We start from the raw sequence: 23,231 nt of genomic DNA, 5'->3' as shown, positions 1-23,231 counted from the left end.
CCAATAACTAACTTAGACTAAGGACTGCCGTGCCAACATGCTTGTCCCATGGAAGGTAACTTATGTACTCCCGCGTACCTACCAGTACTAGACTTAGGGTAAGCTTGGTTACCTCCCATTTGCCTTACTTACACTCCCCCCGACATTATCCCTCCATGCATTTGATCTGCCTGGAGCTCAGTGTTATGTCTCTATTGCTGCCTTGATCGCCCTTTCTTATCGGTCTCTTCTCATTCTGCGCGAAAAAAGCCCTTCCGATTCTTCACCAAGTCTCAGTCTCAACCTCCTTCTCCTGCTGCTACTCCAGCTGCTGCCCAACGTCATAGCCATCTGGTACCTTCGTCGCCGTCCCCAGCAGATCGTCAATTGCGCACCATCACAACATGGCGGGGTGGTTTTCGTCAGCGTCTTCGCTCGACGATCAGGTTGAGAAGGCGACTGCCTCGTCTTTGTAAGTTATGGCTGTTCCCTCAGCATGCTGCCTTGGCTTGCGGTCAATCACATGCTACGACTCACTGACACGCCAATAGGGAAGACATCGCTCTCAACCTCGAAATTTCTGACTTGATAAGATCAAAGAGCGTTCAACCGAAGGAGGCGATGAGATCTTTGAAGAGGCGGCTTGAGAATAAGAATCCGAACATCCAACTAGCGACCTTGAAAGTGAGTCGCAAGACCCTCCTCACACTCCGCCCTGGGTCTAGCTTAGAACTGACGGTGAAATGCATCGCAGCTGACAGACACATGTGTGAAAAATGGCGGTACTCACTTTTTGGCGGAGATTGCATCCCGGGAGTTTATGGACAACCTCGTCTCCCTCCTCAAGACCGAGGGCCTCCCACTGAATGACGAAGTGAAAGCGAAGATGTTAGAATTGATACAAGACTGGGCCATGGCAGCTCAAGGCCGTATGGATCTGAGCTATGTTGGTGAAACTTATCGGAGGCTTCAGGATGAAGGCTTCCGGTTTCCACCCAAGACTCAAATCAGTGGAAGCATGCTGGAAAGCAGTGCGGTGAGTTGGCCTTGGTACTGTGATCGCTACGGCGCCCTCGAACTGACATGAGTGTTCCTGCCAAAGCCGCCCGAATGGATTGACTCCGATGTCTGTATGCGCTGTCGCACTGCCTTCAGCTTCATGAACCGCAAGCATCATTGTCGCAACTGCGGCAATGTCTTTGATGCACAGTGCTCCAGCAAGACGCTTCCTCTGCCTCATCTCGGAATCCTCCAGCCTGTTCGAGTGGACGACGGGTGCTACGCCAAATTGACTTCGAAGGCCTTTTCATCTGCGGCCCTTTCCGATAGATCTGCATTCAAGAACAATTCAATCACCAAGTCTAGCGTCATGGAGCCTCGTGGGGGACGAGCGGAGAGCGGCTTCGATGACGATTTGCGTCGTGCTTTGCAAATGAGCTTAGAGGAGGCTCAAAATAGGGGCTCAAGCGGTTACGTTCCACAGAACAAGGTCGTCCCGGAACCTCCCAAAGCCGTCAGTCAGCCCGGTGTAGAGGAAGAGGAAGATGCCGACCTGAAGGCTGCCATCGAGGCATCATTGCGGGATATGGAACAACACAAGCAGAAGCACGCAGCCACCCTCAAGAACGCCCCGGTGGCTGATACGTCGACTCATGCGGGCGCAGGGGTGGCGCCGATCCCCAAAAATCCCTATGAGCTTAGCCTTGTGGAAGTCGAAAACATCCATCTCTTCGCAGCTCTCGTTGACCGACTGCAACATCAGCCCCCGGGCACTATTTTACGGGAACCTCAGATTCAGGAACTATATGAGAGCATTGGAGCGCTCCGGCCTAAGTTGGCTAGAAGCTATGGAGAAACGATGAGCAAGCACGGTACGTATGTTGTTTGTTTGGAGGATTTGTCGCGGCAGCTAATGAGGCGCGGTCGTAGACACTTTGCTGGACCTCCATGCCAAGCTCTCGACGGTCGTTCGCTACTATGACCGCATGCTAGAGGAACGTCTCTCTAGCGCCTACGCTCAGCATAACTTGGGTTATGGGGGGGTCCCTGGCGGATCCCCATATCCCAATATCTACCCCACGATGCCCGCTCCCGCAATGGAGGCGAAGTCAGGCACCGAGAACTATTATTATGGAAATCCCAACGTCACCGAAACTTTCCAGCCTTCCGGCACACCCTACTCGCAGCCTCCGTCAGAGAGAGAACGCGCCAGAACCATGAGCCCGAGTTTATACCCACAGCCCTCTCAAACTATGCCACCCAACGCGCCGTGGACTGGAAACCCTCATGCGGTGGCATCACCTCACATAGGCGGCGCCAATGCGGCACCCCCCAGCAATCCTTCGGCCTATGCGCCAACCACGCAATTTTATGCACCTCCACCGCACCCGGAACAAGACCCGAGTCCATACCAGCAACCGCGGCATGGGGAGCCGGAGGCGCCTTATCAACCGTCGCCTGTGATGCAACACGACTCTCACTATCAACCGTCGGCCCCGGGCGTTCCGAGCGCCCCGGATCAATCACCCCCGGCAGACCCAGTGTCGGCCCCCGCTTACTCGCACTATCCTCCAGATCCTAGTTCGATGCAACCTGGCGGTCAACCGTCAGCGCAGCAGCAGCCGCCACAGCCCGCGGACCCGTCGGGATCGTCATTCTATAGTCAACAACAGCCTTCTCCCGGCCCTACAACTTTCGCAGGATATCCACAGGGGATTCCAACACATCCAAACCCACAGGGAGGAGAATATCCTTCTGGTAGTGTGCCTGGTGCGCATCCATCATATCAACAAACAACCCCGTCCCGGCCGCCGATCGAGGAGAGTTTGATTGAGTTGTAGAGTGGACAGGGTGAATAGGGTGAGTGGTCAGTGCGGTGAGGAGCGGTCAAGTTGTGGTTTTGGAGGAGGGGACGATTCCTCGATTGGTGTTTTATTCTTTATGTTTTATGTAGGCTTTTGGCACAATGATACCAGATGTATTGGTTACTTTTGCAGGCCCCGAAATTGAATTGATGTTCTATCTATTTTTTCCCATTTTTGACGAGGTTGAATGATTATAGGAGAATGAGTAAAGTAATAATACAGGAGTGGCGATGCTTCCGTGCTTTTCAATTCCACAGGGCGAGGCCAACCAAATCCGGCCTGGTTTGCTGGTCTGGACTCTCTATTTACCAGTTTTCCTTCCTTCCTTCCTTCCTTCCTTCTCCTCCCTTCGTTAGTTCCATTTTGCTGGTTCTTCTTCTTGCTTCGGGAATCCTTCTTCCATTCTTCCACGTCTTCTTCTTTCCTTTTTTCCCCTCCCGCTGATTCTCCCTCCCTCTCCATCTCCCTCTCCCTCTCCCTCTCCCCTCACCAAACACCAAACGTTACCTCCCTCGTTTCTAATTGCAACTCTCCCCTCCATCCCCATTCCTCCTAAAGTCACTTTTGCTCTGCAATTTTGTTCTTCCCGTCTTGATTTAATTCCTCATTCTTTCTTTCTGTTATAGCCAACCAGCTCAATTCCCTGGTGCGAGTGGTGTAACCGGACTCTGCGTCATTTGCGTCTCCCCCGCAATCGGCGGGAATCTGGACCGTCACCGATTTGTCTCTCTCTCCCCTTCTTTTCTCATTCTCCCGTTTAACCCCCCCCCAGTACTTCTTCACCACAGACCAAGAGACTAAAAGCAACACCACTTCTGCTGCTCACTGACCCGCCCCGTCGGATACATACAATCTGCTGTATCACTTGGTGGATGCCTCCTCCAATCGCCGTTGAATCAGGGAAACTTCCCGGCTGCTGCTCGTCACCCGATCGGGGCCAGCCCTTCCTTGCTTAAGCCTTAAACGCCTCTTTCTTTCTTTTTTGTTTTTTTGTTTTTTATTTTTCAACCACAAGTACCAACTACGTACTTTCTCCTCTTCTGCCACGGCCGCCATGCCGACTTCCAATACTTCTTCCCCCGTCAAGCGCCCCGGACTGGGCCGTCGTGCGGTTTCCTCTCACGCCGTTGTCACGCGCACCCCTTCCAACCAAGGCGAGCTGTCTCAGTCCCAGTCCTCCAACACCACCCAGAAAGCCCCCTCAAGGCCCCATCGTCCCCATCTAGTCGGCGGGGGCCATCGCAACCATCACCGCAACCCCTCTTTCGGCAAAAATCTGCACAAGCTACAAAGACACCTCTCCAGCCAACAAATAGGCCCTGAAGCTACCGCTCGCGTGCATCAGCGCAAGAAATCCGCCCCTGCGACACCTGCCGCTAGCCCGCGCGGGCATCACGTTCGTTGGGATGGAGTTGCGGAACAATCACACCCCACAACAGGATCAATGAAGAAGAACAATTCGAGTCCGGCCCTTCGACGCAATACGTCAGTCGTCCTCGGAAAGAAAGCGCTGGTCACCGACCGTCCACATACGAGCTCCGGAAAGAAAAAGACAGTGGGATTCGAGTTGGCGGATTCCGACGACGAAGCTGATTGGGAAGATACTACGCAGTCGCCTGAAAGCACGAGACGCAGCTCGGTGGCACAATCCAAAGAGAGTGTGGAGAATCCTGCTGTTCTGGTCGACCCCCTTACCTTCGTCAAGCGCTCTTACCCGCAATTTCCTCGAGCCACCAGCCTGCCAGAGTCGACGAGCAAGAGTTTCGGTGACGACAACTATTCCGACGAAGAAGATCACGACGACCACGGCCACGACCACGAAGAAACCGCACAGCAACCTCCGTCCGATTCTGACGAGACACCCGTCGAGACTACCCGCCCTAGTGAGAACGGCGTCATCGCATCGCGGATTCTGGGACCGTCTATCTCTGCCAAAGCACCACCGGCCATGTCTTCCATTTCTGCGACCGTCAAGCCGACCGTGATGGATCAGTCTTCTCGCAATGTATCCCTGACCAACTTAGCGTCTGCCCATGACGGTTCCCGACGACCGATGTCTTCGTCTATCACCACATTGGCGAACACGCCAACCCATGCTACGTCCTCATCCATCGAAGGCGGCGTCTCCAAATTTATCATCAATAACAAACCAACGACGAACTCATTTTCCCGCATAGATTCGGATCCAAACACCCCATCCTCTTTCCTCCCACACTATCATCCCCAAACTCCACCATCGCCAAATCGCGCAACTACGAAAAAGCCACGAGCGTCGCCGCCTTCAAGGCCCGCTGGCGCAGAACCCCATTCTCGCACACAGCAAAAGCTTTGGTTGCAGCGAACTGCAGCATTGAACACATCACCGCCCGACGGCGTGTCCACCGCAGCCCCCCCCTCTGTCGTGGACCCGATCTTTGCTGCACCTCACACCCGACCGGGCGCTGGGGCTTTCGAGCCGGGCAGAGGCCTTGTCAACGGATCCGCTCGAGCCAGTGGAACGGTACATGACAATGAAACCAAGCACGTTCGGAAAGCATACGAGAAAACTACCCTGGAGTTGACCGTTGTCCGCCGATTCCAGTCTCCCACCGGCGACAGCTTCAGGCGCTTAAATGCCATTCTGAATGAATCACGAGGCGCGACTTCTAGCTTAGACCGACATTCGTCGCTTGGCAAACCCATCAAATCTGCGCCAGCTTTAACTCACCTCCGCGACAGCAAACAACAAGACGGCAGCCAAGGCAGCGCCAGCCCCGAACCCAGACAATTAATCGGACGAAAGCATGCGGACATGCATACATCCGTCTCTCAGACTTACCTTCCAGAACCCGACGACCTCGTGAATGAGCCCACCGACCCGCCCCCCTCCGGCAGCAAATCCCAACATCCCTCTCACCGCATTCTCTCCACATCCGATGAAGCCGCCCACCCCGACCCTGCCACCTCGGCAAGAGTGCCGGGCTCGGAAACATTACAAGACCCCGACGAAACCGAACTCATGATGCGTCGCATCTGGGAAAGTCGGGAAGTAGCGACAGCTGGCTAGTAATGGACGAGCGGAACGAACCCTTCTCTGTACAATTATACCTCTTTCATTACATCTCTTCTACCATATTTCCCCCATTCGATATCATCCCTCGTCGTGTACAAGGTGTTAGCAGGGGGTTGCCGTTCTTCTTCTGTTAGCGTTTCGAACAGCTTCCATATTACATTTCGCCCATGGATTTGCATGCTTCTGGGTCCATTCTGAGATTACCGAGCTATTTACTCCATCATTAGCCTAGTTCCCTCGAAGTCTTTCCCACTTCTTCAACCTATTAACTAATTCTATAGCGATGATCTAATAGTTCGAATTATTTCTTGCCGTTTGTACTTTGGTCATATCGATTACGACGAATGCCCGCCTTCATTGAAGAATTGTCATTTTCAGTATCTGTATCGCTCCCTGTTGATTGATTCCCATCTAGTCCATCTTGGTGACTTTTTTTCAATTTGTTTTGCTATTCTCTGCGCAAGTTCTCCTTCTTGGACCTGTGTTCTGGTTCCACCACCAATGCCGAGTTATTGCGATAGCTATAGAGAATATATCATAGTGTCATAATTTCCTCGTCATCCCTCGGTTCGAATGGATATGAGCGGAATGTAGTTCTAAAAAATCCGTTCAATTCATTATCTAGATAAGGCGGTGTTTCACTTTCATACAAGTCACGCAATGCATAATCCACTAGGTCGATTAGGGAGAGAGAAATATAGAGAGGAGATGGATATCATATCTTGTGTGGTGCAAGTAGTGTGTCTATTGTTATTATGACATTGCGGGAGAAAGAGTTCCCTTCCTTAAACCGAAAGGTAAAAAAGAATTCTATGCAGAAAGCTCATAACAACATGAGGGGGTGTAACGTTATTGACGCACACACACCGCCGTGAGGTGGTACAGGTGGATGTTGTTTGTATATGTGTATGTAGTGAGTGTGTGAGATTCCATTTCACGCGGAGGTCTTTTCCCGAGGTTTGCCGCGTCCACGAGAGCTGCCACCGCTACCACCACCTCTACCTCCGCCACCACCTCCACCTCCACGTCGTGAACCACCGCTTCCACTGGATCCGCCGGCCGCGGCTCCTGGTTTATCGAGATGATTCCCGTTCGGAATAGTCCGAGGTTGAGCGTCACGACGAGGGGTCGGATGAGGATGATGGCCGTTCTGTGCCGAGGGAGTGGTCATGGTGGTAGATTCGTTACGGGGAGGTTGGGGTTGTGCGGACGAATTCGATGCGTCTGCCGAGCCAGCAGGGCCTTTTCCGCGCTTTTTGCGGTGCGGGAGCTGTTGCTGCTGTTGCTGCTGCTGCTGCTGCTGTAGCGGTGGCTGCTGACCTAGGTCTTTGCCCTGCCCTTTTCCTTTTCCTTTGCCTCGGCCCCGATTTGACCGCGAGGTCCCCTTCTCTTCTTTGTCGGCGGCGGACGGGGCCGTCGTGTCGGGGTCCGGGAGGCCCTGGATGCGTCGACTCTCTTTATCCCACCACGCTTGGAACTCTTGCTCGAGTTGGATATCTTCGAGATTGTGTTTTGCGGTCGCTGCTTCGCGGATCTCGTCCTTTTCGGTTTGTTGTTGCATGAGGATCGTGGCGAGGGAGAGGGAGCTGGAGGAAGGAGAGTGAAAACTCGTTTGGTATGGTTCGGGGCGCGGGATGTGGCGGATGGACTGGATAGCCGGCTGGGGAGTGGCGAGGGGATTGGAGGAGGCTGGGGTTGGGGTGATGGGTTTCGAAGGTTGAGGCCGCGAGGGCGTTTGTTGAACATTGACGGGTCCCCCACGGCCTGGGGTCTGCGCGGGGATGGAGCTGGGTTTCGTGCGGGCTGCCGGGGGCGTCCCGGCGACAGTTTGGCGGAGGGTCATGGAGGGTTTGGGAGAAGCCTTCGCAGACTCTGCAACAGGACTACCAAGCCCACTCGCTATAGGAGCAGGTTTGCCTGGGGTGGTCATTTTCCACGGGTTTTCAGGCGCCTCTTTTGCCTTTTGCTGAGCAGCAAGCATCTCCTGCATCTGCTGTTGTTGAATCTTCTTGCGCTCCTTCTGCGACATCTTCGGCGCAGGGTTACTGGTACTCTCTCGACGAGCAGACATGCCTAGGCTGAGATTCGAAATCCGGTTGCCCGAGGTTTCATTCATAATATCCTTGAGATTCTTCTTTGACGTGGAAATCGCCGATGCGCTCCATGGGGTCTGGGTGCTCGAGCTTGGAGGTGAAGAGAATAGATCCTGTTTCCTATGGCGTGCTGCGGCGCGGGATGCAGAGGGTGATTCTGAGAGAGCTGGATCCAACGGTGAGGCCATCTGGGCATCTAAATAGCTGGGATCTCCGAGGGAGCCCCCGTCATATGGACTAGCTCGGAGAGCTGGTGAGTCGATGGATAGCGGTGTATCCGCTGCGGCGACTTGTTTAGCATCACGAATTGCTACCTTGCCTTTCCCAGGGTCGGTGAGGGACAGCGAAAACTCGTCGTCCATCTGGAACATCAAATCGGTAGTCGACTGTCTGGACTTGAGAAGCGGACTGCGAGAAGCGGACAGCGCTCCATCCTGGGCTGGGCCCGGTTTGACCTTTGGAGCCGAAGGGGAAGGAGCTGCCTTCTCGTTGCTTGTTGCACGAGGCTTTCCTTCAGAGCTGTCAATACGATTCAGGTGCGGTCTCAGCCTCATGAAATCGATCTTCCGCCTCCTGTCACCTTCTATGGCAGATGCAAGCTCCGGATATTTCTCGAAAATGAAATCCTCGGAATTGCGCCCTCTTGACACAGGTAAACTGGTCAACTGATTATCACGACAGACAGAATCAAGGGTTTCGAGCAAGGACTCATCGAGATCTGCCAATAACCTACCGATTGTAAGCATTCCTGCCAGTGGTATCCATGGCATGCGCGAAGATAAAGCTTACCTGTTTGCCAGTAGATCCTCGAGATTGAGGCAGATATATTCTAGAGCCGCATTCCTAAACTCTTTCACGGAGCATGGCGTGATCACATTGAGCAAGTGGCAGACATTGCGGGTATGCACTAATTATCATGCATCAGTACCTCACTCCGAGCGGCGCAACCGATCATGAAGCTTACCGAACTCCCCAAGCATTTGTTGACAAATTTGAGCCAATCGGTCAATCATCAGCTCATTCGCTACAAATGCAACATCGATTATCAGGTCAATGAACTCGTCTAGATCCTTTGACTTGACATCGTCGAAAAGCTCCTCCTGGGTGTCGGCATATAGGTACCGAAGTACAAAGTCGAACACATATTGGTCAATATGCTTGAGATCAACATGAATAATGGCGTCTGCATGAGCACGGCGCGATGAGAGCCATTTACCAGCTGAGCGACCGAAGAATAATGCACTGAAGAAGGGGCACCTCTGACACAAGACATGGCTATGGGCCTTGACCTCACCCCCTTTCAAGTCGATGATCACATCTCCGCTGTCGAAGAAAGCAGGATCACGAATGGCACGCTCCATGTCATGCCGCAGAGCCTTTGTTGGTTCGATCATCAGCCTGGAAGCTCGTTCCAGAGTTGGTAGATTGAGATGAGTGGCGACACGCATCACTTCGCTCCGGACCTGGCGATATTGAAAAGACTTCTCTGATGACTGTCTAGCCTGGTGCCAGACATCCAATATCTCATCTGTGTACAAAAACAAAGCTAAATTCAGAATGGTGAAGATGTCCAAGGATTGAAAGGTAAGTTGCACATGGCCCTCATTGTCACGCTCAATCGATAAGATATCAAGTGAAGAATGGCGATCTGTATGCCGGAAGCTATGAAGGATCTCACGAAGGACCGAACTCCGTCCAGTCAAGATGAATTCGTGAACAGGAAGTCGTATGTCCGAAGATGTTGTCTTGATCCAGATGACCCCGGGAAATGCTTGGGCTTGCGAAGATTCGAAGTAAGGCTCAATTTCTGAGGCTTCCAATATCGCTTTCTTGATAAGGAAGGCTGGGTTTGAGTCCCGGCTATCACCTCCGACCACATCCACCGGGCTGACTGTGTCTCTAAATGAGCTGAAAGGAGACAAGGGGAGGTAGTCCACCCATAAGGTCGGCTGAGAAACAAGAATCTGCTCCCGAGTTACCTCACAGTCGCGCTGTACGGCTGCAAAGGCCCCATAAGCATTGCTGGAAACGCCGATCACTCGAGACAACCCAGGTATCCTAGCGAATTTGTAGTCCTTGGCCGAGTCTTTTGACTTCCTGCGCTTCTCTTTGCTCCAAGCAGAACCGGATACGGTACAAATAATGACCGACCCATCCTGCCCAACGTCAAAATCCCTTGCTGCCATATGAGATCTTTTCACAGACCAGATCCTACTCGGTGCCGACATGGAGTTCCGAGGTTTGAATGGATTTGTCGTTGATGTTGACGTTGAGGGGACCTCTGTCTTGTTGACTTGCACTGTGTATACCTCTCCGAAACTTGACAGAGCGCAGATGGTATTGCCAGCGGACTTGACTTTGACCACTTGGTTGACAGAGGAGCCATATCTCGTGGCCATGAAACTATCTTTGATAAACCTGGAACTGACATCTAGCGGGAATGATAGTTTCGAGTAACCATACTGGGAAAACACCCATACTTCATGGTTCTGAAGAAGAACCGATGTTGCCTGATCGATCGCGGATACACTCTGAATGGGAGCACTGAACAAAGATGCTCCTACGCGTCGAGGAATGATCTGCATTCCAAGAGATCGAGCATCGGAGTCGATCAGTCCAAGTTGTCCTTCGTTCTTGCCGAAAGTATAAAGACCAGAATTGCTGAAGACAACGGAGTGCACTGCTGATGCAGCCGCCCCGATGATTAACTCCTTCTTGAAAGGATTGAAAATTTGTCGGGGTTGCTTTTGCAGGGGCACATCGTCCTGATTGTTGGACCTTGGCAAGCTGTAACCCAACTGACCGTACTTGTTGCTTCCCCAGCTGAAGATTTCCCCATTCTCGGTGATTGCAAGAGTGTGGTCCTGGCCTAGGGCCACGGAGACCACCTTCTTATTGGCAAGGCCTCCGCCCTCGATGCAAACGAAAGTGAAACGTGTGGTTTCGTCCCCAGTGCCTAGTCGTCCACCGGGACCAAAGCCACACAAGAAAAGGTTCGACTCGGGATCGGTGGTAAGGATAGCCGTGTGAAGCTTAGACATAACAACATCTTGGATCTTGATATGTTTGTTTTTCACAATTGCAGGAAGATCATTGGCACTTGCATTGTCTGAGTCCTGTTGAGCATCGGCCTTGCCAGCCTCCAATCGCTGTTCCTGAAATTCACGGAAAAGTCGTTCCAGAAGATGCCCTGGTCTCTTGAGGGTAATACGCTCTGGAAACTGACGATCATCCTGATCTCCAACACCAAGATTCAGGTTCTTGTTACTGCCGAATGTAAAGACCTCGTCGCCATTTAGATTGGTGCTTGGCTTCAAGACACCCCTGCTAAAGCGGCTGTCGTGGTCAGGATCATCGTCCTCCGATGAGATTTCAGAGGTGAGATCGTTATGCTCAACCTCCGCAATCAATTTTCCGGAGGTGAGAGAATCAGAGCTTCGTTTAATGTCTCGCGCCGCTATCGTGGCTGCGTACACATCAAACGGGCTGTATCCCTCTCGATCCTTAATTCGAATCAAACTTCCAACCGGAAGCCCGGAGTTGCCCGCTATGCTGAAGTCCGTGGCGTCGCGCATGTCCCGGACCATCAGGGCCTGTGCGATTGTAGCGTTTCCCGCATAGAGGGCTCGATGCAATGCCGTCCAGCCGCTCTCCCAGTCTTGCACATAGATATCCAGGAAAGGAACCTGGAGCAAGGCAACGGCAAAGTCTATTGCTGTGGGTTTTGTCGATGATGCCACAAGGTGTAGAAGTGTGCGCCCGTATTTGTCCCTCACGTTCAGTTCTTCCCTGGACAGGGTCTTACCAGTACGTAGATTGACCCCACGCTCAGGAATCGGAGTCCCGGGAGAAGTCCCACTCAGCTTCTTGCTTCTGGTTGAAACCCCCGGCGAAGATGTCAGTCCTAACCCAGGGCTCCCAGCCTTCAAGCTGCTTCCATTCCCTGCCGTTCCAGTGGCAGTTGCCAGGAAGCGCTGGAAGCTCTCGACATCATCGTAGAGAAAGAATCCCCAAAGCTTGCTACTCATGTGCCCAGAATTTGTGTCAGAAACTCTTATCGACGCAGGACCAGAACGTCGCCGTGACCGCGGAGGGTTGGCGGGCGCACTGGCAGAAAGACTGCGGGAGACAAGAGTATTCTAACGGGACAGGAGGAGAAGTCGACCGCGGTCAACTCTTGGAGGAATTGTTCTCTGAGCGGTTTGATCGAGGGTGACAAGCGCGATAGACGGGGAAAGTCGAAGAGAGTGCGAGCGGGTGCGGACTGAAGGCCTGGCGGAAGCGGGCGTGTCGCGAGTGAGAGAAGTTGTGGTGGCGATGGATAAAGCTAGCAGTACACGAACAGTCCAGAACTCGACTGGTGGAGGTGGGGGGAAGGGGGGTCGGAGGGAAAAGGGACGACACGTCGATTCGACTTTGAGACTGGTACGCGACCGTGTTGAGGCTACGGGAAGGGGAGTTGCAAGTGGTATAAGGCGACGGATGGGAGGGGAGGTTCGAAAAGTGGGAGAGAGAAGAGGGGGATGGAATCTGACTGGAGTGCAGGTGGTAGTAATAAGTTAGCAGTAATAATCATGGATCATTGATTGATGGCTTTCGACCCGTGGATAAGACCGTCCGGGCGGTGGCCAATCGGGGATTGTACTCCCCTCCATGCCCCCGGACGAGAGGCCGACGACGAACCTTTTCTTTCTTCCTCCTTCTCCTTCTTCTCCTTCTTCTCCTCAGCTTCTCACTGCTGGCTCTTCTTTCCGTTAGGGCTCTCTAGGGCTCTCTAGCTTCTAAGAGGTTCCGTGCTCAGCTCAGATGATTTACCTCGGGATATATGCTCCCCGCATCGCGGGGTATCCGGCTTGAGAAAGAGCATGTCCACCGTATAGTGACTTATAGTTGTATAGTAGTATGGAGTAAGCGCATCTGATCAACAGGGGCGGCAAATCTCGTCCCGATCGCTAGTTTTGCATAGCTTCAGGATATGACGCAGCAACATATATCTTGAACTGTTGAGGAAGCTCTTTTCATCTCGCTCCTCATCGGAGAGGTCACCGATGGTGTGGCCCCGTTCGGCAGATGAGTGACTTTTGGTTGACTCCAGGAATATTGACTCCAGGAATATCAAGGACATCCTCTCATCCGAGGACAAACATGTATTGCGGCTGTGTGGTCTGTAGAGGTACGCTGGGAAGTTCAAGGTAAGTTGTTTTAAATAGTTACCAAGTTGGGTCGGTTGGAAGGTAGGTAGTCAATGCCGCAGACTTTAAATGAGGCTGAAGACAAAGAATCACCCGATTGTGGCTAATGATAGTCAAGCCCCAATTGAAACACATACGCACGCAGTAACTTCCTCCGTAGGGGGTACTTCATGGCACAATGCTCTAAGGTCATAATCTACCATCTAAAAAAATGTTGATTCTGCTCAAGAGGGGATGAAGGTGGTGTCCGACTCATAGATCCGGGGTTGCAAAATTAGCAGAGACATCTAGAATCATCGGACTAAGCATCCATCCATTATCAACCAGTGCATTACATTATACAGGTTCACACGGTTAGAATTACTTCAGAGGGGCTTGTTATCTTGTCAGTCAAGTGGTCACGAGTACCTACTTCAATTTTACTTACCTACTTTATCATACTTCTAACAACTGCAGAGGTATGCTACGTGCGCAATGCAGCTGTGATCAGCTCAGCACGAAAAGATGGATTTGTGTGGTGGAAGCGACCAAAAGGCCAAGGTGACTGGCCATCATTAGCGAGGAAACAGGACAAAGGTACGAACGAAGCACGGAGTCAGCCAGCTTCACATTTCATGCATACAGCTGCATCACCAACTGGCCCCAAACAGACTGGATCAAGTCGGTGGTCGTATGTCGACCGAGCGAGCTCTCGACCTTCGAGCTCGGTCGCTGGTACTTAATCCTGGTCGGGGAGCTGATCCATATATAACTACTAGCCCTGAGTAGAATCGTGGGTAGCTAGCTATCCACGCTCCAATCCAGAGTCATCATCGAAGAGTCTAGGTTGTCTTAGAGGCCTTAGCCAGCCGCCTTTGCAGCAGAATCCGCAGTTCCGGTGCATCATGCCGGTAGTGCGTTGTACAGTGCGAGTCCTGGGATTGGCTCTTGTTGCTGGGCAGAAGCTCCTGAAAGTTCACAAGGAATCGCTAAGGCACTGTGCCTTGTAGACCGGGCAACTAGCATCTGCTCTCCACCTAACCAGCAGGCCGTTGCAGGTGAGGCAGCCAGTCCCAGGAACTTGAGGAAGTGGTCCATGCTGGCGGGTGCTCCAACAGGGGATGATGGGAGCCCCATTCCTCTCTCCATGTTGCAGGTAGATTAGCACCTTTGGTTGGAAGAGAAATTCGCCGCTGACCGGAGGGTTTTTCTTAGGGGGTGGGGGGAGAGAGAAAGATGAGATGTGAAGGTTATTGGTAGAAGAACTGAAAGAATACCAGCTGCAAACCACAAATAATTCACAGGCCGATCGATGTCGCAAGCAGCTCAGAACAGCAAAAGAGCATGTTGTCATGGGCGGTGATTATCATGCAAGTTGATTGATCGCCCCAAGCGCACGCCCGCAGTACCCTGCTAGCCCAGATCGGGACTAGAGCCTGTTTCTTTCCATTGACCCTGTTCATTTATTTTCAAGATGAATGCATACTGGTACCGAGTATGTGTCGAATCTACGAGTACTCACATACTATACATCCATGTGTAATTATATGTAACAAATAAGATGAAGGAGGTATGGAAGTGACAGCCACCTGATGGAGCAGATAAATGATCATCATGCCGATTGTGGTCAGGAATCTATACTTAGGTAACTACTGTACGGAGTACAGTCCAGTTTATCAAGCCATGAAGTCATGAGGAGGATTTCCTTATCAGTGCCGATTACCGTCCATGACGGCTCCACGGAGCTGTTCGATCAAAGACAGGCTGAAACAAACCTTCCCTGTCTGGTATGTATGCCTATGTACCGTCACGGGTTATGCTCTTGACCGCCTTCCAATTTACTGAGACCTTTTTAAATGCAGTGTTGTGGGTGTAAGAGGTTTGCCAAGTGGAAGCAAATTAGTGCTAAAAGGAAATAGAAACCGAAAATTCAAAGCAAGAGAGCTTAGTACCTAGTAATTATTCATCTATAACCCTTGCTGACTTCTTTCTCTAGAGTCTCTTTGAAAGGGAAGTGGTGGCACCCGCCATCAGCCTGACTGACCGCTTGCACTTGCACTTGCACTTGCACTTGCACTTGCACTTGACCCTCGAGTCACCGGGTGTGCGTCACAGACCACTTGGTTTCCGTACGGTACAGTACAACAGTTCGCCCTCTCATTATCCATCCATTGCTCCTCCGCAGCCCAGGTTCCGTCTGGCTCTCCCTCCCTCTCCTAGGTTAGTTAACTTATCTTCCTTCTGCCATTGACAACTACCACTACCGCCATCTTCCCATCTTTTCTCCCTTTCTCAACTTTCTTGCTCTTTCCCCCATCACCCCCCCCCCCCCCCTGGCTGCATTTTTGAACCAGACCTTCTCTACACTGTGAAGCAGGATGGATTCTTGAATGCTTCATCTCCCTCAACGTGAGGACGCCGTGCACATCCCCTCTCCCTTTCTCCGCCCAAGTCGGTCGTTAATGCGGAGAAGCCTCCCAAGGTTGTCTAGGCCCCATGCTCCGAATGCTCTTCAGCATCTTGTTGCCTGAGCACAGCAAACCATGAACCTGATCCTCTCTCTCACATCTTCCATTCTGTGCCTGTTACCTAGCGCTTAACCCCCCAACCCCCTTTACGGTTTCATTGCTGTTCGTTATCTTATACAAATTCTTTTTGGCAGCTTGGTCCGTTAGCATGGCTATCCGCAGCGCAACTGGTACCTTTCTATTTCCTTGATCCAACCAGATCTGCTCCACGGTCCTTTTGGATTCTGTGTCTATATTCAACTACTTGCTCTTTATATGATCCTCAACTTTACAACAAAACATCATGCACCAACATCCTCGATCACCGGCCCCTCCGCCACCCGCATCTGCAACCAGGTCGAGCCGCTCGGAGGACAATCGAGAGCAGGACACTCGTCCAACTTCCCCAGCCTTCGATCCTAGAACATCAAGCAGAGGATTGGAGATAGAGACGGGCCCTGAGTCGCCAGAGCAGAGCCAAGCTCGACGACCCTCAAAAGAAGCCATAGCTAAACTCAACCAAATCATATCAGTAGGGCTTCCTTTAACGTGCTTGACCTGGTCTCATTTTTTTTCTTTTTTTGCTGGTGCTTTGCTGATACAAGTATCAATCTAGAACTACCATACCAAAGCCGCTCTGATAATCCTTCATTCCCGCGTTGAGCTCCCTCCATCCTTCAACAAAGGCTCCGATACTCCTAGGGTTAACCGCTGGGTACGTTGCTCTGATACCGCCCCGTCTGTCTTCAGCTCTCGAGACCGCCCAGATTAGATCTGACATGCTGATCACAACTAACACATTTTGTAGTTCAACGTTGAGCTAGAAGATACTGACGTGCTGCGAGAACAACTACGAACCTGGAGAACATGTGATGCGAGTGAGAACCGGCCTCCGCCGCTGATTATCGAGACATACCTAGACACTAAAGGGCTCACCAACAACCAAAGCCTCGTTGCCTTGGATGAACATGGGAAACGATTTGATGTTTTGGAGTCTCTGTCCTCGTCTCCAGAAAGGCGATCTACCGCACCCCTCTCGGCTGGGTCTGACGATGTGATTCTGGAGCGGTGGAAGGTGGAACTCGGAGGCATGTCTGATAAACTACCGACGGATCTTGGTTCTATTCTGCCTACGATCTACAAAAAGAGCATCGTCCTGTTCAGGTCCTTGTTCACATATTCTAAATTCTTGCCTGCCTGGAAGTTTGCGAAACGCACCGGCAGACTTCGAGCACACCCGGCCTTGCGGATCAAATACCGTATTTCGGCGGGGAATCCCGGTGCAGGGAGCTCGAAGCCAGATCGGTTGACGATGCCACTGTTTGAAAGCAGCGATAAAGTTGTGGAGACGTACACCTTTGGGGTGACGGATTCACCTGCTGGTCCATTCTCTGTCGAGGTCACATATCGAACGAGCTGCGAATTCCGTGTAGATGATTCTGAAGCCCTTCTTAGTTCGCGTTTCATGGGTGCCGATGATGAAGGCTTTCGTCCCTCACTTCCAAGTCGAGATTCGCATATGAAAGTCGCCAATCCGGAAGTAGGGTCGGTACCCCTTGAGAAACGGACTGTCGAAGATCCAGACTTTGGGCGTGCCTATGGCAGCCTCTCGACCTTCCATAATGTCGGGCCTACCACTAGCGCCAGTCCTATATCAGCCCTACGTGCTGCACAGCAGGCTGGCGCCACGTCTCCCTCACCACCCGCATCATCGTCTCGGAAGCCTCTTTCTATGAACAAAGCAAGTCCTATAGGCCGTGCGGCTGTTCTCGCCAATGAAGGTAGCCCGGGCGTCGTTAGGCGGCCTTCCATCTCTTTCCAGCCTTTCAAAGCTCCGCCATTGTCTGCCTCTCCCTCACTTGTTGATTCTCCGCTTGTGGCTTCTCCGCGGTCGACAGCGGCGCCTCGTATACCTATTTCTGAAGCCAAACCCGTGCCTTCCCCGTCTACAACAAGCTCTACCCGGAAGTCATTGCCTGGCACCTCCGAGCAGACTGTTGCTCCTTCGAGCTCTGCATCGCCGCGGCCTGCTTCTATCGCAAGATATAGTAGCGCTTTCTCGCACCGTCGTGCAAGGCCTTCTTCCGGTAACATCACCAGGCCTGAAGATGATACCTCAAGCGGGAGAGCTAGTGCCACCTCATCAAGCGCTCAACCTGGCTCTGGTTTACTTGCGGAAGCAACCGGGACAAGTGCTGATTCACTCCACGCTGACGATGAGAATATTTCGGACTTTCTAAAGTCGCTGGATATGCACAAAGATTTGCTGAGCAACTCGAAGTCGACTGCTCGTGACGATCAAGGACGCCGAACAACGGCCCCATCTGCTGCGTTGAGTCGCTTTCAACGCATGAAGGACTCCAATGCTGCTCTATCGGATTCCATTACCTCCTCATTGATGCTTCATCGCTCGTCCATCTCATCAAGCAGGCAGTTGTCTAGTGTTCCGCCAATGGTGGCTGGCACTTCAATTTCTACGGCTTCCTCACCGGGAAAGCCTATTTCCCCCCACACCCCCCACACCCCGGCTATACCTTCGCGCTTGAGCTCGAACAGTATTGTTGACTATAATGATCCTGGGAACAACGATCGACGAGAGTCACATGTCGACCACAGCTCGCCCCTCGATGAGAACGTCAGTGAAGGAACGGCCATGGTTAACCCATCGAACGTAAATGCGATCGATATTCCTACGTCACCCACGTCACTCTTTCCACCCACGTATCGTCGGCCAAGCTCTGCTGCTCACCGTCGACGGACAATTACGACAGATGACGAGGAAATTTTCCCCTTCAACCTTCGCAGCATAAGTTTGGGAGCTGAGGACAGGTCCAACAGCAGCCTCAGTGCCATGCAACGTCAGCATGATTACGAAAGCGATAAGGCCAGTTCGAATCAGACGCATAGAGTGCAGCAGGCCCCGCCCGGCACTGAGGATCCATCCTTGGCACCTAGCACTGCAACACGCACGATGGGTACCCATCGAGGTGCAGCCGCGTCGGGGCCGTCAGCAGTCACGTCGGGTCACCATGTGTATCAGCCGCGTTTTAGCCTTTCTCGTGGACGAGGCCTCTCCGGCCCTCAGTCTCTCAGCTCCGGGTCAGGTAGCCTTGCACGTGGCTCAACGATTCCTTCATATCTCACCGAACGCGATCACGATCGTGACGGCAACGCCAGTGGGAGCAACAGCGGTACCTCAATGATTGAGGGCCGACGACCCAGCACCGGCCGCAACAATCCTCCGCAATCGCAAGTTGAGGAGGAAGAACCGTTGCTGTTTGCGATGAGTGATTTCGGGGCCTCTCGCCGAAGCTTTGAGGAAGGCAGGCAAGGCAATCATAGCGCTGACCCCACTGGTAATTCCGGCGGATCGAGACGAGGCGGCGGCAGGCGAGGCGGCGGTCTTTCTGGCTTCCCTGTCTGGCCATGAAAGGACTACAATCAACCTCTCACGCCCACACTTTAACTCTGATTATCTTCTCGGATGCTTTCTGCGTCCTGGATGTTTGATTTTGGCCGCTTTCTCCACCATCTCACATACCACCAATTTCCTTCTATTCACTCACACATTGTTCACATCTTCGGTATTGTTTTGGTGCTCATTTTTTTCCATTATTATCTCAAGGCGGCTGGTAAGTTTATAGACTGGATCTCCAAGCACTTCCGCAATGTGCGTCTGGATCGGCGAATAAGGTTGACTTGATGTCCCGAATTTCTTGTTTCTTGGGTTGCAAAGCATGTTTGTCATACTACCGTTCTACTTCCCCCTTTGCATTCTGGCGTGGAAACAGCGTCCTTCGTATTTTTCTTCCTCCGTTCTGTTTTTTTTTTTTTTTTTTGGATTATCCCTCTTGTATCGAATTTCCGAGCGTCTTGCAGTTAATATCCTCATGGGCATTGATCTGTCCTTTCTGATCTGACTCTATTATCTTATCTTTATCTATTTACATTGCTACAATTCTCACTTTTCAATTCGCCATGTTTGTGCAGATCCTCGACCTTGCTTTTACCGGGACGAAATCCTCTTCCGACGCTATGACAACGGGACTTAGAGAGGCGGACTGTAATAAGCTTGTGTGGTGTTATACGAGCCTTTGGACATAATACACCAGCTTCTGAGAGCCGTCTTAGTTTACAACGAAGTTAAAAATTTTTGAAATATGCATTAACCTAACCGCCGGGGTATGAGTCTATGAAATGAGAAAAAAAAAGGAGAGAAAAAAGAAAACTTTTTTCCAATGCCTTGGGGGTTTTAGAGAAAGGCAAACAAATGCGCCACCAATTCCTTTGCTGTGCCAATGTTCAAACTTTTTAGGTATGGTACATTGTATCTGTTTGAAGACAGTTTGACTCATAAGATTGGCGATAATGATGTAGTGACTCATTTCCAGCACCCGAATAGCCTGGGCTGGGCTGCTGAAGCCTAGACTAGAGCCCGGCCGGGGCTATCGTGCACTTCCAGAACCGGTCAGCCTCTCGTTTGGCTGAACAACGAGAGGATGTGATTTGCCTGTGCTGGGCTGAGCCTTGTGATAGGTAGGAGGTAGATGTGAGGTCGATGGTAGGAAGGTAGACGGGGCTAGGGAAGATCATGGATGGTAAGTTAAGAGGAGGGGGCGGAAATCCTCATGGTGGGGTATAAGGGTGGTAGTATAGTTGACATGATCGGGGTTGATGATGTGGCGGATCCTGTCATGTGACGTGCGCCAGGAACCCCTCGTGCGTAAATGTTGTGAGTTGCAGCTGGACAAGGGAGGAGAGGGGAGGGGAGGGGTCCGGTCAGCCAGCTTATTCCGCACGACACGATGATGGCAAGGCTGTTGTGGGAAGCAGCTGGGGCTAGAAGCTGCGGGCATGAATTGACTCGGTATGTAGGATGACAGACCACCACCACCACCACCACCACGACTACCAGCGGTAGCAGGAGCAGGAGCAGGAGCAGCAGTTGGTGATGGGCCGATCTGGCCAGGCCCATGGGACTCAATGGGTCGGAAGAAATGGGATTACATCCTGCGGAAGGTGTTACCGGAAGCGCTGCGACGCTCCTTGGCCCGGAAATTGTGGGAGGATGTGGACTGTTGCTCGGGTCGGTTGAAACTCTTCTTCGCTTGCTGTCTGCCAGCGCCGGGAGTGAAGGTGACTTCACGCTCGCCGACCACCCCGCCCCGACGAGAGGGCTTATCCCTGGTGCGCATGTTCTGCGCGCGCGAGCCGAAGGAACGGTCACGGGTCGAGCTGACGTTGGTCGAGGAAGAGACCTCCATGCGGGGCGCTTCCTGGTTGCGGCCCTGCTTGTTGCGGCGGTAGGAGGCGGTGGAGATCTTGTTGGAAGCGGCGGGCTTGGACTTGTATTGTCCGCCATCACTTTCCGAATCGGAGCTGTCCGAGCTGCCCCGGACGTCGTCGACCATCTCCTGTTCCACGGCGGTGAGGCCTCTTTCCTTGCGGGGAGGCGCCTCGACCGCGGTGCTGGGGTTGAGAAGCTGGAATTCGCGCGATGTCTCGTCGATGGCGAAGTCCTCGTCCTCGAAGAGCTTGGCGAAACGGGAATCGCCCAGAGGGTTCTTGTCGGCTTCTTCGGTGGTGGTGGCGGCGGCGGCGGTAGGAGGAGCATCAACCATGTCATCGTCGCCGCCCCTCTTGAGGACACGCTGCGCCCTCTTGCGCTCATTCTTCTCCTCGATGCTGAGCAGCTTCTCGGCAAGTCTCTGGTTGACCTTGACGGCGGCCTTCTTCTTGCCACGGATACGGCTTTCACGTTCCTTCTCGATCTTCTCCCTAACACGCTTGGCACGCTCTTCTTCCCACATGTAGGGGTTGGTGATAAGCCTGGCCTCTTCGTAGAGCTGTTGAGCCACAAAGTAACCGTGCATGTAAGGCCGCAGAAGGCTGGTCCGGCCAATGAGGTGATCGAGGTTGAGAGTCTTGAGCTGAGGAACGGTCAAGAACTTGTAGTTGTCGTAAACAGAGCCCGCCTGGCTGGGGTTGAATGCGTTGGGGTCGTTGGGGTCTTCCGCCATTTCTTCCACAAGGTTGTCGAGGAACGAACACCAGCGAGGCGATGGTCCAAGCTGAGGAATCAAGAACGAATGCTGCAAAGGCCCTTCGTTGGCCGTGAGAAGCATTCCGCTATCCTTGCACCAAGCAACCGAGTTGATGTCCACAGCAGGCTCAACAGATGTCCATGGGCTTCCGTCACGGGGATCCCAAATCTTGATGATCTTCTTGTCCGCTGAGAGAATCTTGGGTTCCAGGGTCTGTTCGCGGGAGGCGGTGGAAGGCTGGAGGAATTTCAATGTGTGAATGGGGAAGCCATATCCCTGGTCCTTCTTCAACATGGGTCGGGACATGCGCAGATCATAGAGGAAGATGAGTCCGTTCGAAGAACCCGTACCGAGCGTTAGACCAGATCTGTGGAATTCCAGCGCTGTGATTTCTTGTCGAGACTCATCGGGATCGTGCGCGGGCGATACCAGAGTGCCGATCCTGCTTCTCGCCCTAGGATCGAAGAATTCGACAGTCCCGTTTGAGGTACCGAAGGCAAGAAGGTTGTGACTTTCCTCGGCAATTGCTCCTGTATTGACAGCGCCCGTATTGATTCCACCCTGCAATGTACCTCCACCAGCAGACGTAAAGTCATCGCCACCCACATCAACTTCGAAGCTTCGCATGTATCGTCCCATTTCCAGGTTCAATCGAAAAACTTCTCCCATGCCGTCGCTGTTGACGCCAACCGCTGGCACCAAAGCTTCTGTCGACTGTCTATCGTATACCAAGTCACGTCCGTATCTGGGAAGTCTTGTCTTGTGGTGCATGCCCGAGGGAGTGTGAAATTCGAGGGAGCGGTCGGACTGGAGGTGGAGGGACTTGGAGTAGTCCGACGAGAGTAGAAGGAAGGTAGTGTTTTCGACATCCGTATGACGCGCGTCTGCCGGTAGAGTCAGTAAAAGGAAGACTTCGAAGTGGAAATTCTCATCAAGGACTTACAACTCAGGGACAGAGCTTGTAACGAATGAACGTGCATCTGCGGCTTGTACGTTCCTGCGGGGATGCGGGTTAGTTGATTGTTCGGAGCAGTCGATGCCTGCGCAAGCGCATACCTGTGCTCATAACCCAATCTCCATCTTCACTAACGCGGATGCATCGACTGGCTTCCTCGAACCCGAAGTCCTAGTGGAAGGATTAGAAACTGATAAGAGCCGAACATGGATGGTGGTCGGGTCCTGACCTGCAGTAATTCAACTCTGTTCGCCCACTCCGGATCATTCTTCAAACTCCTCTTTCTCCGCCTAGCAAGCCATTCTGGGAGCTAGAATCATATACCATCAGCATCAATCTTGCTGTTTTTGCTGGAATGCTACCAAGTTCTTACCTCGCGGGCAGTATTGGAGCCCGAGATCGCTGTAAAACCGTTAGTGTCTCATTCGGGAATTTATGATCTGTTAAGCTCACTGTAGACCGGGACCTCCGACTGATTGGAGAGCTTCATGGCGAGGTGAGAGCGTTGAAAATCGCAGCGCAGCGCCAGTCAAAGTCGATAAGGGACTTATTTTTTTTTTCGGGCA

General features: G+C 52.4%; 5 protein-coding genes across 5 annotated transcripts; 3 read left to right on the top strand and 2 right to left on the bottom strand.

Annotated features, from left to right (window-relative positions):
• Positions 1-77: 77 nt before the first annotated feature.
• vps27 (ESCRT-0 subunit protein VPS27) lies at positions 78-3,003 on the top strand. The gene is made up of 5 exons (XM_025583747.1): positions 78-451; positions 531-663; positions 734-1,015; positions 1,082-1,850; positions 1,909-3,003. Exons 1-5 carry the CDS (start codon positions 384-386, stop codon positions 2,817-2,819), a joined length of 2,163 nt encoding a protein of 720 aa, XP_025438992.1. The 5' UTR covers positions 78-383; the 3' UTR covers positions 2,820-3,003.
• An 894-nt stretch (positions 3,004-3,897) lies between these two features.
• On the top strand, positions 3,898-5,889 carry BO95DRAFT_370906 (uncharacterized protein; the record flags this gene model as incomplete). Its single annotated transcript, XM_025582935.1, has 1 exon — positions 3,898-5,889. One exon carries the CDS (start codon positions 3,898-3,900, stop codon positions 5,887-5,889), a length of 1,992 nt encoding a protein of 663 aa, XP_025438991.1.
• Positions 5,890-6,741: 852 nt separating this feature from the next.
• On the bottom strand, positions 6,742-12,160 carry BO95DRAFT_236667 (BTB domain and ankyrin repeat protein). Its single transcript, XM_025581319.1, has 3 exons — positions 8,953-12,160; positions 8,778-8,895; positions 6,742-8,717 (listed from the first exon to the last, which is right to left on the bottom strand). Exons 1-3 carry the CDS (start codon positions 12,014-12,016, stop codon positions 6,830-6,832), a joined length of 5,070 nt encoding a protein of 1,689 aa, XP_025438990.1. The 5' UTR covers positions 12,017-12,160; the 3' UTR covers positions 6,742-6,829.
• Positions 12,161-14,633: 2,473 nt separating this feature from the next.
• On the top strand, positions 14,634-19,096 carry BO95DRAFT_434947 (putative autophagy protein Atg13; the record flags this gene model as incomplete). Its single annotated transcript, XM_025585159.1, has 6 exons — positions 14,634-14,654; positions 14,827-14,946; positions 15,156-15,379; positions 15,514-15,568; positions 16,283-16,381; positions 16,475-19,096. The coding sequence occupies 6 exons, from the start codon at positions 14,634-14,636 to the stop codon at positions 19,094-19,096; spliced, it is 3,141 nt and encodes a 1,046-aa protein (XP_025438989.1).
• Positions 19,097-20,669: 1,573 nt separating this feature from the next.
• On the bottom strand, positions 20,670-23,155 carry BO95DRAFT_370772 (WD repeat NOL10/ENP2 family protein; the record flags this gene model as incomplete). Its single annotated transcript, XM_025582930.1, has 6 exons — positions 20,670-22,594; positions 22,654-22,707; positions 22,767-22,836; positions 22,895-22,975; positions 23,039-23,067; positions 23,119-23,155. 6 exons carry the CDS (start codon positions 23,153-23,155, stop codon positions 20,670-20,672), a joined length of 2,196 nt encoding a protein of 731 aa, XP_025438988.1.
• Positions 23,156-23,231: the final 76 nt, after the last annotated feature.

The sequence above is a fragment of the Aspergillus brunneoviolaceus genome (assembly GCF_003184695.1).
Source record: "Aspergillus brunneoviolaceus CBS 621.78 unplaced genomic scaffold BO95scaffold_65, whole genome shotgun sequence".
Taxonomy (NCBI): Eukaryota; Fungi; Ascomycota; class Eurotiomycetes; order Eurotiales; family Aspergillaceae; genus Aspergillus; species Aspergillus brunneoviolaceus.
Note: the sequence above shows the minus strand (reverse complement) of the source record. Positions and strands in the feature narration are given on the sequence as shown.

Excerpts from the sequence above, each read along its gene's own strand:
- vps27 (XM_025583747.1), top strand. The coding sequence starts at position 384 with ATGGCGGGGTGGTTTTCGTCAGCGTCTTCGCTCGACGATCAGGTTGAG. Across the intron at positions 452-530 it reads AAGGCGACTGCCTCGTCTTT|GGAAGACATCGCTCTCAACC; the intron begins GTAAGTTATGGC and ends ACACGCCAATAG. Across the intron at positions 664-733 it reads TCCAACTAGCGACCTTGAAA|CTGACAGACACATGTGTGAA; the intron begins GTGAGTCGCAAG and ends AATGCATCGCAG.
- BO95DRAFT_236667 (XM_025581319.1), bottom strand. The coding sequence starts at position 12,016 with ATGAGTAGCAAGCTTTGGGGATTCTTTCTCTACGATGATGTCGAGAGC. Across the intron at positions 8,896-8,952 it reads ACAAATGCTTGGGGAGTTCG|TGCATACCCGCAATGTCTGC; the intron begins GTAAGCTTCATG and ends CATGATAATTAG. Across the intron at positions 8,718-8,777 it reads GAGGATCTACTGGCAAACAG|GTTATTGGCAGATCTCGATG; the intron begins GTAAGCTTTATC and ends TACAATCGGTAG.